The 17,242-nt window shown below is 41.4% G+C and overlaps 2 protein-coding genes across 8 annotated transcripts in view; both read right to left on the bottom strand.

Annotated features, from left to right (window-relative positions):
* The window catches only part of ITGB1BP2 (integrin subunit beta 1 binding protein 2), a 45,108-nt gene extending 41,510 nt beyond the window's left edge, over nt 1–3,598 (bottom strand). For 4 of the 6 annotated variants that reach the window (XR_016036951.1, XR_008687443.2, XR_016036952.1 and 1 more), the window contains exons 1-10: nt 3,037–3,598; nt 2,751–2,800; nt 2,604–2,660; nt 2,381–2,526; nt 1,587–1,681; nt 1,417–1,475; nt 1,203–1,273; nt 990–1,089; nt 621–734; nt 318–380 (exon numbers count right to left, since the gene is read on the bottom strand). Coding sequence is in view for 2 of the 6 variants with exons in the window: in XM_055437883.2 (XP_055293858.1) it covers nt 318–380; nt 621–734; nt 990–1,089; nt 1,203–1,273; nt 1,417–1,475; nt 1,587–1,681; nt 2,381–2,526; nt 2,604–2,660; nt 2,751–2,800; nt 3,037–3,100 (819 nt within the window). In the remaining 4 variants the exon portion in view is untranslated. The other 2 variants (XR_008687444.2, XM_088834121.1) reach the window with 2 other exon arrangements.
* Nucleotides 3,599–3,726: 128 nt separating this feature from the next.
* Nucleotides 3,727–16,532, bottom strand: NONO (non-POU domain containing octamer binding). Of its 2 annotated transcripts, none has more exons than XM_055437881.2 (11): nt 16,388–16,532; nt 11,246–11,405; nt 10,038–10,231; nt 8,558–8,859; nt 7,688–7,783; nt 7,295–7,491; nt 6,865–6,949; nt 6,333–6,435; nt 5,778–5,817; nt 5,443–5,552; nt 3,727–4,751 (listed from the first exon to the last, which is right to left on the bottom strand). In XM_055437881.2, the coding sequence occupies exons 2-11, from the start codon at nt 11,394–11,396 to the stop codon at nt 4,617–4,619; spliced, it is 1,413 nt and encodes a 470-aa protein (XP_055293856.1). In that variant the 5' UTR covers nt 11,397–11,405; nt 16,388–16,532; the 3' UTR covers nt 3,727–4,616. The 2 variants fall into 2 exon arrangements, with proteins under 2 accessions (XP_055293856.1, XP_055293857.1); XM_055437882.2 differs by having other exon boundaries at nt 11,246–11,416; nt 16,388–16,517.
* Between the last annotated feature and the right edge of the window lie 710 nt (nt 16,533–17,242).

Below are 17,242 nucleotides of genomic sequence, written 5' to 3'. Positions count from 1 at the left end.
AGGAAACCAAAGGGATTGGGGTCAGGGCAGGGTGGTGATGAATGACAGGGAGAAAAATAAAAAATGAAAGATGGGGGAAAATATAGGGAAGGAATAAGTAAGGGAGAGAGAGAAAGAGGAAAGAAAGGGGAGTTGGAGGGAAGGGGAGAAAATAGGGAGAAGAGGGAGAGAGAGAGAGAATATCAAAGCAAATGAAGAGAAAACCTCCACTTTCCCACTACAACTTCGTCCCTCAAGACACCCTCTATTCATTCCAGTCCGGCCCTTCTTTTTACCCCATCTGCCTCCCCCTCTTGTGCCCCTTTCTCTTCACTTACCCCCCAGAGCTTCATCTGTGCTTGGAACACACGGTTACCATCAAAGACAATGTGGACATGAAGCTGAGAGGAAAGAATTAGAGGGGTAGGAACAATCCCAGAAGGTCAAAACACGTTATTATGACACAGAAGCAGGTCAGTGGTGTATTTCCTACATCCACAGGCCAATCAGATAAACCCTGACCTACAGCTCTACCAGAGGACTATAGGGCCTACATATTAACTGCGTACGATGACTCAGCCTGTAAGATGGTAATATCACCCAATTCGCTGGCCTCCCATCCAGTATCAGACATTCCTCACCTCAGTTTGACTGGCCTTCACCCAGTTGAATGCAGGAAGTGGAATCTGGCCATATATAGTCACCACTACTAAGGAATCTGTCTGATGCCAATCATGACGGCAAGATGCTGGCAGCTAAAAAGAAGATGTGAAATGTGGATGGTAAGAATGAACTCTTATCCCAAGGGGCATTCTCATGGTGTATGTGGAGAAGAAATAGAGAGTGTCAGAAAGATTAACACGACCTCATATTGCAACACCACTGGGAGCAGAAATCTTATTTGGTCCATGCAAAAGGGAGAAGATACAGAGCTTGGCCATGAGGTACAAGGAGGAGAAATTATTTGGGAACTGGGTTCTAATCAAGAGTTCAGTAAAGTCGGGACTTACCTGCTTCCCCCAATCATGTCTACCAACTCTGCATCCTGGCTGTGCCAGAAATGCCCCAAAATCCAGGGTTTGGATGCCACAACAGCTCCAAGATTTCACCCTGAGGTAGGAATAAAATTCACTTAATCTCCTTTCCGCTTCCCACAAGCACTCCATCTTAAGGTCAACATTGGGAAAAACCTGTCTCACAGCCCACCCAGTCCCCTCCATCACCCCTCATGGAATTGAGGTGCTCCAGGGTGGTAGGTACATGGAGTAGCATCACTCTCTAGGCCTTGGTATACCTAAGACAGACAAAAGGAGAATCAGGAAAAGAATCAGATCAGAATGAATAAAAATGTATGCAGCCTCACATCTATACCCAGCCATCCCTCAGGCATCACGTCTCTCAAACACACGCTTGAGTCCTCCACAAACTCTCACTCACAGCATCACATCCTGGGTTCTGGCAGCTGGCCCCAATCCGGATCAGGCTACTGTCAACTCCTGGGCAAAGAAAACAAGAGTCAGGAACTTCTTCCTGTCATTTCTTCCACCCACCTGCCACTTTCACTAAATTCCAGCCTGTGAAACCTGTCCTACTAAGGACCCACTCACCTGCTCCAGGTTCTTGGTCTAATTCCTTCTGTTCCAGTGCCATTTCCAGGGCTTGGGATATATTTAGCGGAAGCAACTTTGGAGGCAACTCTGACCTAGGGGGTATGGGTGGGGTGATTTAGTCCTGACCCACCAACTGTGACCAACAGTGCCAACCTTCCCACCAATGGTATTGGAATTGAATAAGTCTGGTGAAAGTAGGGCAGAGTTAGAGAAGATGGATAGCAATCCCATTGCCAATTTTCTTCTCTGTGGATATGCCAAATCCTTGAACCCTGGGGAATTCCCCAGGGCTTCTCTTGCCAATCTACTCAACTGCTCTAAATCCATATTTTTCTATACAATTGCATCATTCCCTTTTCTTCATCTAATTAACTGTAGACTTTCTTCTGTTGCTCATATTATTTCCACAAAATTGATTTATTCTTCTCAGCAGCCTCCTGGCTTGCAATACTACTACATTCTTAATATATAAAACATATTTTAAAACTCTTTTCCAAAAAGAAAAAAACCCAATTCATTCAACAATCACCCTTGTATTATAACTAAGTATGTATTTGTGAGAGGCTACCTACTCTGTTGATTCAAAATACCTACCCCATCACCCCATACCATCTTAAGAGCAAAGGACATTATTTCTGGACACAAATTTCCCCTAAGGCACAAAACATACACCATGCCCTGACACTTGGGTCTCCTCATATCTCTAGTCTCTAGCTCCCAAACCTCAATGACCCATTAATCACTCCTAGGAAACTCCATGAATGTACGAAAAACCCAGGGACCTCCTTTACTTGGGCCTCTCCCGACGCAAAGTCTCTGCTGACTTTGGAATCACATTCGGAGGTCTTTGCTCCTGAAGTGAACTGCTTGTACCAGGGCCCTCAGGTTGAGTGACCTCAGGGAGCTTCTCAGAACAGTGTGGTCCCACAGTACAGCCCTAGTATAGATGGGGAAAGAAGATTAGGGACAGAATCTTTCTACTGGGGGCAGAATACCCAAAAGTAAAGAATTTACCTTGATGTTTAGGAACTCAGAGAAATCTACAGTTCGCTTCCGGCAGCAGGACCAACCCTGATAACAAGAGACCCACCTCAGCTTAGATTCCTGGCTGTATTTCTTTTGCAAAATGCTCTTGCTATTCCCCCCTTGCCTATTCCTCACCTTAAGCGCATCATGGAAGATTGGGACCCCAGGGTGATGGCAACAGGAATCTGTGGATACCAGTAACGAGATAAAGGAAGGAAAGGAATTCTTACTTTTCCAGGTTTATATGCTTACAATATTTCCATATGGTATAAAAAAAAATTTATCAGTAAATACTGAAGAACACCCAGACCAATTAAACTAAGGCAGGTACACATTAAATTTCTGTTCCTTTAACAGACTGCTTACAGCTGACAACTCCCTTAGCACCCACAGAGCTCCTGGCAAGGTCAGGATTACTCACCAGGAAGGTTGGTTTGGGGGTCAAAATGCTGCCCACAGCCTTTGTTATGGCAGAGTAGAGACATGAAGGCGTTGGTAGAATTACTAAAAGGGTATTTCAAGGAGTCTGGCTGCCGAGTGGGGAACACCTCTTAGTCCAGAGGCTTTTAGCTGCCTGGAAGGGGCAGCTGTTTCTATCTTTAGTTCAGGAGGCGTACACCTCCTAACATGGGCAAGGGAACTTCAATTGGTCTTCCCAGCCAATAGGAAAGAACTCAGGAACATTTCAGCTCTGAGGCTTAAGAAAAAAGTATCAGGCAGAATAGGGCTTGGAACCTGGGTGAGGTCAGCTAACCACTGCTGAGACTTGTTTTAGATTTATCATGCCAATTTCAAGCCTCTTACATACCAGCACCTGCTCAGAAAGAAATAACCAATTTTAAGCCCCCTCCCAGTTTGGTGAAAGTACCCCAATTCCTCCAGCCCATTTTCTTCCTCTTTCAAAGCAGCAGCTTTCCTCACTCATTACTTCTGTGTACCACCAATAGCACTGGATCTTCAACCACTTTGACCACAGTATACATCTAACTTCCCCATGTTGCATTGATGATTAATACTTTAAGCAAAAGGTCATAAAGGATTATTCTTATAACCTTGCACTCACCAAAGACAGAACTTCCCTTCCTCCCCCCTTCAAAAACAGCACAGAAAATTAAAAGGCTTAAAATGTATTTTAATAAGTTGATGTTGCATTACTTCATTTCTCAGAAAAACTTGAAAGTTATTAGGGACAAATCAAACATGGTACACCAATAAAAAATGCACAGCATAACTACCTAAGATAGGCAAAGCTAAGAGCTACTGTCTGACATTCAGCATACAGCAACCCTGTTCTCAAGATTGTACTAGGCCTATCAAGAAAAGCTGTGAATGGCAACATCACAGACACAAAAGGGCCATTTCTGGGTTGTCCTTACCCAAGAAAAAGATGGAGGAAAGTTTAACACAAGATTTTTTAAAGATACACTAAATGAAAATCTCTAAGAGAAAATGTCTTCCTTGGGACATGAAAGGGTAATATATGGGACATAACAGAACCGTATGTATGTTGTTTGTGACCTCTGTGGACATGTGCCTGAATTCCCACCTGGGAGTGAATGGAATAGTGGGGCCAAGGTCATTGGGGGATGTTTAGTTTTTGTGATAAATGTGGCAGGATCTCCGGGGTGGGGGGAGTGTTAAGAACAAGAAAGCAAATAGAACAGGGTGGACAAAGAGTGGAATGATTAAGATTAATGGGGGCTCTAACTGAATCCATTTTGCCATGGCTTCCCGGCCCTCGCAGGCTCTCAACAATCACATGAGATTTTAGGAATGCACCACACAGAACTGATTAGTGAAAGGATATACCACATAGAACTGATTTGTTAAATATCACCCCTCCCTTACCCTCTGCCTCCAACATACTCCCTTAGAGTACTACAGGCAGGGAAGACCTAAACTATTGGGAGGAATCCCTAACACTTTTCCAGAGTAGAATTCGGCTAGTCCAAAAAGGGTCCTTCTTTTAAGGGTTTTGGGAAACTAGACACTGCAATTTTATTAGTATCGGCGACGCTTGTTTGGAGCAAATTCAGCTCCAGGAGCTGCACGGTTGAATGCAGGAGGGGTTCCACCAATTGCCCCAATTCCTTCCATTGTAGCAGCTTGGCCAAAGCGTTCAGTTGTTGGTGGGGTCTTAAAAGAGAAAGAGAACGACGTTATAATAGAACCTGTGCCCTAGATTCCCACCCATCCATAGTCCCTCCCCTGGAAGCCATTTCCACTCAACATTCAAGGTTCCTGATGGTAGGGGAGATTAAGCCTGTTTAGAACTATAGTGGATAACCCTAAAAAGGAAGTTGTTGACAGTTCCACCCAACCATCTTCTTTAACTTTTTATCCTGATTCCTACAGACTAAGCAATATTACATACTAAATTCCTGGGCTGGATAAATGTTAGCCAAGTCCTTTTTCCTGAACTAGGTATATGGACAAGGGCAGGCCATCACTCTTCAGCAAATTTAACCCTATTCAAAGTAAACATTTTGACACTACAAGTAAACCACCTCAGGATTGCATGAGCCATAAAGCTTTTGGACTCACATGTATTTTATATAATGCCTAACCTTTGTTGCCTTCCCTCCAAAAAGGAACCTATTTCCCAGGGTAGCAAAAAATGTCAGTCAAAACTAGCCAGTCAGAGGATAAAATATAATTTAAGACTGGGTTTGCACAAGACTCAAAGAGTTTGAGGTTAACATTTTATAGATAACAGTGATCCTAAAAACTATTTAATCTATAGCAGAATTGTAACAGGCCCAAGGACCATGAAGGCAAAGTCCTTTCTCCTATCACCATTTAGCTACTATAAAGCTCTGCAGTTTACCAATCCCAAGGTTCCATCTGGCATCATAGTGGCTGGTCCTGGAGGAGCTGGGGTACCAGCTGGCACAGGAGCAGGGGGCATGGCGCCTCTGTTGTTTATGCCCATAGCACCTAAAGCAGAGTAGTGATCAGTAGAGGAGACAGACATTGACATTCTTTATCTATGCCAAAGGAAACAATTCAAGACTTCTGGGCTAAGATATGTTACCCTCCCACCAAAATTTGCTTCCAGAAATGTCAAGCCCCTTAAATTTGGACTAGGTAGGAGGAGCTAGATAGTTCACCAGAGATGAGACAAAAAAAGAAATCTGTACCATTAATCTCCTAAGTTCTTACCTCCCATAGCCATCTGACCCATCCTTATCTCTTGCTCTCTCTGAAAAACAAAAAACACTCAAGACAGTCCAAGACAGCACTGCATTCATTCTACCACAATCCACTAAGGACCACATACTAAAGAACATCTGCAACAGCTCCTTGAACTAACTCACTGTAGTTGTACAATGAATTCAAGTTTAGAGCTACTAGGACACAAGTCAGAATTTCCTATTAGGAACAAACTGAGAGATGAAAGGAGAGACACATGATTTCTTTCAGGGCTCCAACTGTACAACAACTGCTGAGGACATCAGAAGACCAGGCAAGGCTGCTACAGGACTAAATCTATCTGATCCTACAGTCACTGAGATTAAACAGCATACACTGGCCCCAGGTTTTCATCCTAAATTGCCTGTGAGGCAAAAAGAGCTCCTCTTCAAACCTTACCTTTCCTTCCTATGACTGCTTCTTTCTAAAAGAAGTGTCACAGAATGGAAAAACTGGTCATAGCCTATTGTATTTTCTAATCCTAGTGGTGAGTTTGTCGTTATCATGGGCACATGAGAGATATACCGCATCGGGGAAGGTTCCCTTGAATCCTTCCTGCTGCCGTCGCATCATTTCTTCTTGCTGCCGCCGCATCTCTTCCTCACGGCGCCTGCGCTCCTCCTCCTGCCTACACGAGTCACCAAGATATTTAAGCACAGGCATTCCAGAACTTGAACAGATTATCTATCTTAATAGGGGACTCAGCCAAGGAGATCCAAGAGCCCACTGAAAACTACCTTAGCTCTCCAGGAAACTATTAAGTTGGCCCAGCCCTAAAACAACCCAGATGTGTCCTTTAGGGGAAAAAGTTCTTTCCCAAAGGAGCCAGCCTCATGAGACCAGTCACTCAGCTGCTTTCCTCTTTAGTGCAGTCCCAAGAATTCACAGAACCATGGGAAGTCAAAACATCTACCCAAAGGGAGAACTTGAGAAGCAGCCAGGAAATATTTGCCAACATAGTTACAAATGCATGAGGTAGCATGGTGGTAAGAAGCAGGAGTGAGACATTACCTTTCAGAGTTGTCGGAGAAAAAGGGTTGGAAGAAAAAAAAATTACCTGAGCTCCAGCTGCTTTCGTTTTTGCACTTCTTGATTGTGCAGCTCTTCCATCCTCCGAAGTTCTTCTTGACGCCTCATCAAATCTAGAAAAACAACAGACTGATTCAGAGTATTCTTCACCCTCCTCAGATAGGCCCATTAATTTTCCACAGATAAAGATCCAGAAAGCAAAGGGGATATTTAATCCCTGAGTGGCTATCTGAGGTATCCAGATTCCAAAAATGAAGTCAAATCTACTATTTCCTTCTCCACAGAATCCAGTATCCTCTGCCACATCTCCAAGCTCATTTGCCTACCAAGATCAACAAAATATTTCAGAGAATAAAAGTTGAAGTTTAGGCATTTCTCTACTGATTGATACAAAGAAATTCCTGAAAAAAAAGTTATCTTGTGCTTCTTCTAGTTTTAAGACTTAGGTAGATACTCACCCTGCCTCATTAGCATGACCTGGTGCTCATGGCGAGCAGCCTCCATCTCCATCTCCAGCTTCTCACGAGCTTCCTTGATGTTTCGGTCCACTTGGTCCTGCTGCTGCTTTTCCATCTCAATAAGTGCCTTCCAGCGCATGGCATACTCATACTCAAAGGAGCCAGGCTGTGCAAATCTGGGTGGCTGTTCTCTCTCTCTGTTGACAAGGTTTCTGGGTTACTAAAACTGTCCAAGATTCTCCCAACTAAATACTACATTCCTCCCAAGGGCCAAGACAATGGCTGCCACTGAATACATACAGCAAAGACTTGCCTCTTTTACACAGCCCATTACAAGCTTCCTTAAGAATAAATAGGCAAACTACTAACAGGGTATCTGTCAGGATCACATACTTGTGAAATTGCTGGTTCTTTATAACCAGCTTCTCTGGGAGTCCCTCTTCATCATCTAACTGGTCCATGGGCTCCACAGTCACAGGTCGAGGAAATCTGGGAGAAAGAAAAACACTCAGTCAAATTATAACCTTCATTAGGCTTCCCTCTCTACATGAGTCAGAGGCACAATGAACTAATTAAGGGTCAGCACTAAACAATTAAATGTACTTCTGCAGGTGCTTTTACACCTAGTCCCAAGTAACCAAGTCCTTTAAACGGAACTATGTGGAATCTAGGGTTGACAGGATGGGGTCAGGGTTCAGATATCTGAACATAGCCTTTAAGTAGGTACAGTACTTAAGCGCAGGGCTGCCCCATTGCAGCCATCATTCACCTGCCATGCAGGAGATGCTGCAGAGGCCATAGGCTTGAGCCCTGGGTCGGGAAGATCCCCTGGAAAGCAAACAGCAACCCACTCCAGTATTCTCGCCTGGGAAATTACATGGACAGAGGAGCCTGGTGGGCTACAGTCTATGAGTTCACAAAAATGTCAGATACAACTGAGCAAGCAAAACTCAGAACTCAAAATAATGACTTGGAATAAATACTAAGAGAGATGTTGTATGCACAAAACAATTTATGAGTTCTAAAACTTCAAAGTAAGGGGAGATTTAACACTGACTAAATGACAACTTACTGAAAACGTTTATCTTTTAATCCTCATACCATTTCCATTACTTTAAGATTATACTGAAAACCCTACCAGAGACTGGATTGTATCTAAAGTCTTCTAAATGAACACAAGAACATGGTTCTTAGAGGCTAACCCCCAGACCACAGAAGGAAGTAGCATTTAAGGTATGTTTCTGAAAATGACCCCTCACTCACGTGGTTAGCAGGAAGGAGCCTTCACTGCATCTGTCCAGAGCTTTCCGAGCAGCTGGCTTCCCTGAGAATTCAACAATGCCTTTTCCTGAGGGCCTGCCTCGATCATCCACAATGACTACAGCCCTCTCCACCTGGCCGAACACAGAAAAGGCTTCCTCCAGCAGTTCATTGGACACATACTGAGGAAGGTTTCGGACTGTAAGGGATGCACTATGGCAGGCAAAGCGCACACGCAACTGCTTTCCACGGAGTGGCATGTTGTCCAGTTCTACTTTGGCAATCTCCGCTAGGGTTCGTGTTTCCTAGGAAGGAGAGAAAAGTCAGAATAACTCAATAGTTGAACAATGACCACCTACACAGCCATCAAGAATCTAAAGTACCATAGCTCAATACCTCAATGTCTCAAAAGAAAAAAAAAAAAAACAACCCAAAACCCTTGGCAACAAGCAAACCACCCCCCCAAAAAAAAGGGTGGAATTGGAAGAACGGATTCATGTGTTTCAGATAATTCTTCGGTTAACCTAATTGCTCTGATGGTCTTGTAATAAATCAATGGGAAATTTGAGAGTTAATATCACTTACATGGTCATCAGTATCACAAGCTGTTCTCTTAAATGTTAAATCTGGACAACAATGACCAGCATAAAACCTACCCTTACAATACAGAAGTCAGAATTACTTTAGTTTTAGCTAGCTATGTACCAGAGTAATCAGAATCACTACACCCTCCAAGAGGCCTCTTTAGAACCACAGACCTTGATGGGACCCTCCCCTCCACATTCTTAAAGAGGAACCTAAGCCCCAGAAAAAATGACTTGCCCATATAGTTTTGAGTTAGTGGTAGATCTGGAATGAAGACTGGTTCTGACCATAACATCCAGTGATCTTACCAGCACATTAATATTCCTCATTTATGGAGACAGGTAATGCCCAAAAAGGTTTCCCCCACACACTTAAACACATTTCCTAAATCAAATCAGACATCTACACTTAAAAATGGTTACGATAAATGTTACATTATGTGGATTTTAGCACTAAAATTTTTCTTTCAAAGTAGATACAAAAAAAATAGATATAAAACTGTCCCCTCAAGGTTTTGAAGACTCTTAAGTGAGATAATACATGCATAAGGGCTTTGGAAATAAATTATATAAATCTTGATCATTACTAAGTCTTTTCCCATTTTTTCAGGAAAAAATCTTAACTATTCTCTCCACTTCTATATGCTTGAAATCTCCCAATTAAAAAAAAGTTCCAAAGGGCATACTTAAGCCCCAGAGTCCTAGGCAAATAAACCTATGTTGTCTTGAAACAAAAACCTATCAGGAAAAATTAAAATAAAATCTGCCATTTTGTCCTGTTCTACCAACTATAAGCTTTTACAAACATCATCTGAGAATTATTTCTACTGCTTAATTTTCCACATCCATCATTTCCCAGCTTTACCACCTTTTGCTCTAAAAGGTCCTTAGCTGCTTACCAAGCGGATAAAGCCAAAGCCCTTGTCCTTATGAATGAAGACTTCGCCTGCCTTCCCATATTTCTCAAACAGTTTCCTCATTTCCTCCTCAGTGATGTCAGGAGGAAGATTGCCCACAAAGAGCCGGCTACGCTGGGTGAAGGTCTTCTCTCCTGGTTTCCTGAAATTCTTCAGGTCAATAGTCAAGCCTTCATCTGAGAGAAGAAACACAGTCACTTAAAAGATTGGGGAGAGATTTACAGTCATATCCTCAAAGAGTTACACCTGCCGCTAGATAAGAAATGTAATTGCTGTAGAGAAGTCAACACCATTTCCCAATGGAATCTATCCACTAACCACTTATCAGTAAATTGCACTTAGAATGTGAAAGCAGTATGCAGAGATCTGGGGGGTGGAGGGAGGGAGCACGGACTTCTCAACAGCTCTACTATGGTCCAGGAGCCAACCTAGATGAACTCAGAGACAGACAATACAAGAGCTACCGTCAAAGAGAAAACCAAGCAAGTCAAGGAGTTCGATGTCAGAAGTGATTGGATTTTTACATTTTTACCAAAAAAAAAAAAACAAAAACAAAAAAAACCTGCCCCATTTCCCAATCCCAAACCAATCTTCACAACCTTAACAGTTCCATTCTTTCAGGCTTGCGGTAATGTAATGAAATGAGTTAGGAAAGAGAACTCTTTGTAGGAATTTTTGGAAATTAGGAAGATGAGGTTGTTTGCAGTTTTAGACGCATACAAGAGGTGCTCAAAGTTAGCTGAATGGATGGGAACATATCTTTTAAGATCTTTTACTCTGATTAAAACTAGGGAGACAGAGGCCCCAGGCTAAAAGTATAATACTCAATATCAGATTTCTTCTCCATTAAGTCTTAAAAACCTTCTTTATATTTTCTCTACCTACTAGTCATACGATGATTACCACAGTAAGAACCAAGCTCCCAGGTAAAACATGCAGCCATATGTTTAGCAAAACGATGTACCAATGCAGCGAAGCAACCTGTATTCAACTGTTATCCTACATATATGCTCCTTATTTCAGAGAATCAGCCTTTTTCTATCCTAAGTATTGAGATAAATAGGGAAAAGAACAACAAAGGTGTGCCACAAAAGCCCATTCCTTTATAATCCCAAGAGTCTAATCTAAAAATCAAGAAACTATTCCCAAGAGAGAACATATTTCTACTTCATTACCTAGCATGTACTTACTCTGGCTGCTGGCTTGCTGCCCATTTGCAGGCATTGGTGGAGGCGGTGGCTGCTGCTGCTGCTGCTGGTGATGCTGCTGATGGTGATGTTGATGATGCTTCCTTGGAGTGTGGTTTTGTTTCTCCAAGTTAAAAGTCTTATTGCTTTGCATCTTTATACCCTAAAAATAAACTGGAATGTCAGACACATTCAGTGCTAAGAACATATTCAGTCACTTATTTCCTGGTGACTTACATGTCAATTAATCATGTATGGTACTATTTCAAACAGGTATGGTGAAGGAGTACAATTCAAGCATCTAAAACCACCAGCACTAGCAGCTATATTGCACACAGAAACTAGACAAGTACTAAATAAGAACAGCTTGCAATAGAATGACTTGAGGAAACTTCCAGTTCAATAACTATATGCATTGAAGTGACTTTCCCAAAATAATCTACTCCCTAAAAAATGGCCCTATCATAATATTAAAGCACACTTTAAAAATACAATGATTGAAATAGATTCTCGTTATCTCGAGGACTAGTAAGGACTTGTTCTTCTCTGGTACCTTGCAGCCCTAACCTACAGTTGATACTGTGGAATGAACAGCAGGAAAAGTATGGGCTGTATAGACTTAGACATACTTACATTTGAAACATGGTCCTAACACTTACTAGTAAATTACTCTTGAACCAGTTTCTTAAGTTGTTATAAAAGGGATAATAAAAACACCTACCTCTCAAGGTAGCTATGAAGATGAATAAATATATGAAAACACTAGTTTTGTACTAGCATATAGTTATTATTAAACATCGTTATAAATCATAATAAATGATTATCAAAGTAATAAAAGCATCAAATACAAACATATACAATCATAAAATCTTAAATTTTGTCATTTAAAAATCAACATAAGGGAGTTCCCTGGTTGCCTAGAGGTTAGGATTCCAAGCCACTGTTGTTGCTGGGCTTCAATCCCTGACTGGGGAATTGAGATCCTGTAAGCCACATGGCATGGCCAAAAAACTCATAAGATTAAAATGAAAATTCCTGGTATAATCCAGGCTGAATACAAAAGTTGACGGTTTTAAGATGGAAATTTCCTAATGGATCAGCTGAGGACCATCTCCCTTATCCAAAGGCAGTTTTCCAGTAAATTAAAGGACAAAAATCAATCCTGAATCTTTTACCCTAAGCACAAGACCCTCCAGTCAGATTTAACTGAAAGATGCAGAAAATGATCTTTTCCCTGAAAACTGTATTATTAACATCATAAGATTCCCTTAAAATAAATTATATTCCTCAGATTTAAAAAACGTGACAAAGGCTTGGTAACTGTTGGTTATGGATGAGGAATATACAAGACACTTATGTGTATAAAACTTTAACACTGATACATTTTTTATATCATATCCTACCAAAACAAAACTAAGTTCTGTATAAAGTTGTTAAGACAACAGGTAAAGAGGTATCAAGATGTTCATATTCCTTAACTCAGGAATTCTACTTCTAATAATTTATTCTGAGAATATAATTTTAAGATTTAAAACTACATCCATGAAATATTCACTGTAACTGGCTTTCTGGTAACAAAATGATAAAAATGACTTTTTCTTTTTTACTAATTTTTTACATTAATTCAACAAATATTCACCAAATGCTTATTTGCTAGACACTATTCTAGGTGCCTGGGATGAATCAATGAACAGTCTTGCTTTCAGCAGTGATAATCTTCCAGTGAAAGAAAATATACATAATAATTAAGTTATATAGTACTTAAGAGGTTTAGTGCTAGGAGAAAATAAAAGTTGAGTGGAGGGGAAAGTGGACAGGGAGTGGAAGGGGAAGATTTGCAATTTTAAATAGAGTTGTGAGTTTAGCCTCACTAGAAATCTGACATTCAAGTCAAAAACTTGAATTCTCTGATTTATATCATCGGTCTTTTGTTCTTCATTAATAAAGTACAAACTACCTCTTTAACATAGAAAACTTAATAAAACAAAAACCCAAAGACTGACCACTGAAAAAGTCACTGTTGACATTTTGATATACCGTTTCAGTAGCTGATTTACATATTTGTATGTACTCTAAATGGTATACTCCATGTCTCTAAATCTTCTACATTTATTGTTAATGGACTCTGTATTCTGCTGTCAACCAAATCCTCATAGTACCAGGGCACTTAGGTTATTTATAATTTGTCACTATTATAAACCAATGCTCTCAGCTAAGTCTTAGGGCACCTCCATGAGCAGATATTCCTCCCACAATTTCCATTTTCGCTTCTTTACCTTTAAAAACATACACTGTCATTTCAAAACTGCAACCATAAGTGCACTGTTTTATATTCACCCTTTCTCATTTCTAGTGTCAACTTAATTATAATTTTTAATGGTTACATAAAGTCTAGTTGGATGTACACTAATTTACTAAACTACTCCCTATGAGACATTTAGGCTGTTTTCAGCTTTTTCCTATTATAATGCTGCAATAAATATCTCCGTAGGATAAATTCTTATTAAACGCCTTTGTGACTCATGCCACATAGTTTAAAGTTTATAACAACTTTAAATACTGTAAGTGCAGCAGTTTCAGAGCAAATTTGATACCTTAAAAAAAAAGAGAATGTTTTTAAAAATAAGATACACTACATATTAAACACCCCTGTTCCCCTGATCCCAAAAGCCTATAGCAGAATCTTGAATTATTTTCACAGCCATTACTCCAACTATTTCTTCTTACCTCTGGCTAGAATCCAAAGAGTCTCTCTCTCTCTCTTTTTTAATCTCCAGCCTTTAATTTAAGAGTCAGTGGCCCCAGCCTCCATACCTTGCATCCCATTCAGGAACCCACAATGTTATATGTTAATAGAAACCCTTACAGAGATCCACGCAAAACTGAAATATTAAAAACTCTGTATTTACATCAAACCACACCTCACCACTCCATTCAAAAAGGCCATTTTACACTTTCTTAGTAGAAATTTCCTCTTTGATCATAGGGATGTTTTAAACTACTTAGAATTACTTCAATGGAAGTTATTTTTTATTTTAGAAAGTGCAATGTGGTAGTTAAGATGTTAATACCAGATATTTACTGATCACTGAATGTCAGGCACTGTGCTAAGACTATATTATCTCATTTAATACTCACAATTATCTTCTGAATAAGAAAACTGATGCACATCCAACGTCACACAAATGTGATGAAGCATGGAGTAGAACTCAGGTCTGTCTGTTGAACTCTAAAGCTCATGCTCATTGCTATGGTACAAACTGAGTAATCGAAGTCACCTTGATTTTAGACTTGAGAATTCAAAACACTAAAATGTCACCTAACCTCTGAGTCTTAGTTTCCTCACCTGTAAGATGGGGGTAACATCTATCTCACAGGGCTGGTTATTTTGACCAAACCAGATAATGGACATAACAGCTACTTGTTCCTGCTGGCAATCACCACCCCTATTTCTACATATGCAGTACTCCAGTTTAGACAAATGTCATCAATTACATTCTTCCCTTGCTCTTCTGGATTCTAGCAAAAATTATTTTTACAACCAAACTGCCTACCTTTGTGTCGAGTAAATGTCTCCATAATGCCAATCTTTATACTCTTTCCCTTCAGTTTATTTCCCAAGAAGGCATTCAACAGTGAACACAAAATAATACTGCATAAATCACTTAAAACAGTACCCACAAAGTAGCAAGTATTCAGTAAGCATTTGTCCCTGTAATGTACTTCTGATGATGACCATCAACATAATTTGGAAATATGTGCAGATATCTGGGTAATAAATTCACTGTCCCTAGCCACTGGGGTCTCTGAGAAGGGAATAAATCATAAAGATCAACAGTATGGATTTATGTCTACTTATTTGCCCCAAAGACTAACCCTGATGGACTTTCTTAGGGGCAAATACATATTGCTGTTAGAAAAACTGGGGCTATTTGCAACACAACTGCACAAATGTTGTTTAAGACCAAACACTACACCACATATCTGAAACCTAAATAAAATGTCCCCTTAATTTTCAGGAAAAGGATCAAGTTTTAAGTGGAAACTGTGTGGGGGAAAAATCTAGTAAAAAGCTACCAGATGGAGATGGCTACCTGGATGTGGACCAGCCTGAAAGCTGCAGGAGGCACTGGCAAGGTAAGGTCTTTTTCTAAGAATCTCTTAGGACCTTTCATTTAGTAACAAGGAACATGGACAAAGACACAATATAAATCTAGCCAGGACGCCCCCCCCCCATTAGAGTGGCCAGATGTAGCAAATAAAAACACATTACAGTTAAATCTCAATTTCAGACTTTGAAAAATAAATGATTTTTAGTGTCCCATTCCACGTATACTAAAGAATTTGTTGTTTACGTGAAATTAAAATCTAACGGGGTGTCCTGTATTTTCTCTGACAACCCTATCCCTACACCCACCTCAACTTTGACTGAAGATAACAAAGTGCCTACCAGTCCTCCTTAACCTCGACTTCTGTTAAGAACACAAAGCGGCAGCTTACGACAATAGTTTTTCCAAAGGTAAAATACCCGATAGGAAATCCATAATTTTCATTTTTTAAAAAAGTGATGTCATAAATAGGTCGAGCAGATAGTTAGCAGGACAAAAAAAAGTCTTCAGATATCTGCCTAGGAAAACAGCAAGGGTTGGACTAGCAGATGAACTTCCCAGCCTGAGAGTTTTGACAAAGAAGCATCGCTGGGGTAGAGGAGGGGGCCCCCTTTCTCCTCCGGAACTAACGGCCTCACGAGGTCGAGAGGAGGAGCGCCCGACAAAGCGCCTCCTCCTGCAGCCGCGACTTCAGGGCTCTCGGATAATAGACCCCACACCCTCAGGCCCAGGGCGGCTCAACGATCGGGGAACTTACTGACAAGGTTCAGCTTCCAAGATGTGTTGCACAAAAAAACGACAAGGGAAGGGAAACGGGAACCAGGTTAAAGCAGAAGCCGAGACCAAGGGAGAGCGAGGGGCCCCCGCGGGTGGGATGAGGAGACCGTGTGGCCGCCGAGACAAGGCCTCAAGGGGCCGCAGAACGAACGGCCCAGCTTCCTGCAAACCCAGCCTCGCCCTCATCTCTTCCTTCACCGATTGTCGCTAGAAATCCTACTCTTCTCTCGAACAAGAACTAAGTCGACCCCATACTCACCCTCTACCGACTGTTTTCTCCTCAGAGTAACGGCGACGCTACACGGCCTTTACCGTCCCGAGAAAAGAGCGCGCGACCGCCGGAAACGAGACGGCGGAGATCGGTGCCTCCCAAGGGGTACAAAGTGGCGTTCCCTATTGGTTATCTGACATGCCAATCAACATTTATCTCCAGAGGCGGAATCGGTTTTCCACCATTTCTTCGATCTTATTGGCTACTGAATGTGAAAGACTGGAGTTCTTGTGAACGACAGATGGGGACAAAGAGCGAGGCTTTGTACCGAGTGCGCTTGCGCAAGTTGCGTCCGCTAGAGGCGGAAAAGGAAGGGGGGAGGGGGATAAACGGGTAGGGAGTGGAGGGTCGGAAGGAGAGACGTCAACTAAGTAATGGAAAGACCGAAAAACCAAGTGATGGGAGGGGCAGAGGAGAGGGGGGAAAAGGGAGAGAGAGAGGAAAGTGGAAAGAGAGGGAAAGAGAAGGGGAGATAATGTGCGCGTAGGCGTGCTCTGAGAATTCCTGCACTGCGCCTGTGCAAACAGCTAGAGTAACAATGTCATTGTATTCAGTATAGTAGATCTAGCTTTTTTCTACTGAAAAAAATGCCCCGCCATGTTTCTTTTTTCACACTTCCTCGTTAAGACTTACACTCTGACACTTCTTAATCAGATTTTCTAGTTGCTTCTCCTGCTGCCAGGTGGACTCATGAAACCCAGCTGAAACAGTCATCACTATGGTTACGGTTAAAGAAAGGGATGGAGGAGAGGAGGGGAGATCGATACTTAAGAGTCTGCGTAATTACACAGAATTGTAACCAGCACTCTTATTTCCATGGTAACCAGAGAACCCAGCAGTCCA

The sequence above is a fragment of the Moschus berezovskii genome, chromosome X (genome assembly GCF_049115385.1).
Source record: "Moschus berezovskii isolate FMDL1 chromosome X, NW_MosBer_1.0, whole genome shotgun sequence".
NCBI lineage: Eukaryota > Metazoa > Chordata > Mammalia > Artiodactyla > Moschidae > Moschus > Moschus berezovskii.
This window is presented reverse-complemented; position numbering and strand designations above follow the sequence as displayed.

Excerpts from the sequence above, each read along its gene's own strand:
- NONO (XM_055437881.2), bottom strand. The coding sequence starts at position 11,396 with ATGCAAAGCAATAAGACTTTTAACTTGGAGAAACAAAACCACACTCCA. Across the intron at positions 10,232-11,245 it reads GCAGCAAGCCAGCAGCCAGA|ATGAAGGCTTGACTATTGAC; the intron begins GTAAGTACATGC and ends TTCTTCTCTCAG. Across the intron at positions 8,860-10,037 it reads GCTTTGGCTTTATCCGCTTG|GAAACACGAACCCTAGCGGA; the intron begins GTAAGCAGCTAA and ends TCTCCTTCCTAG.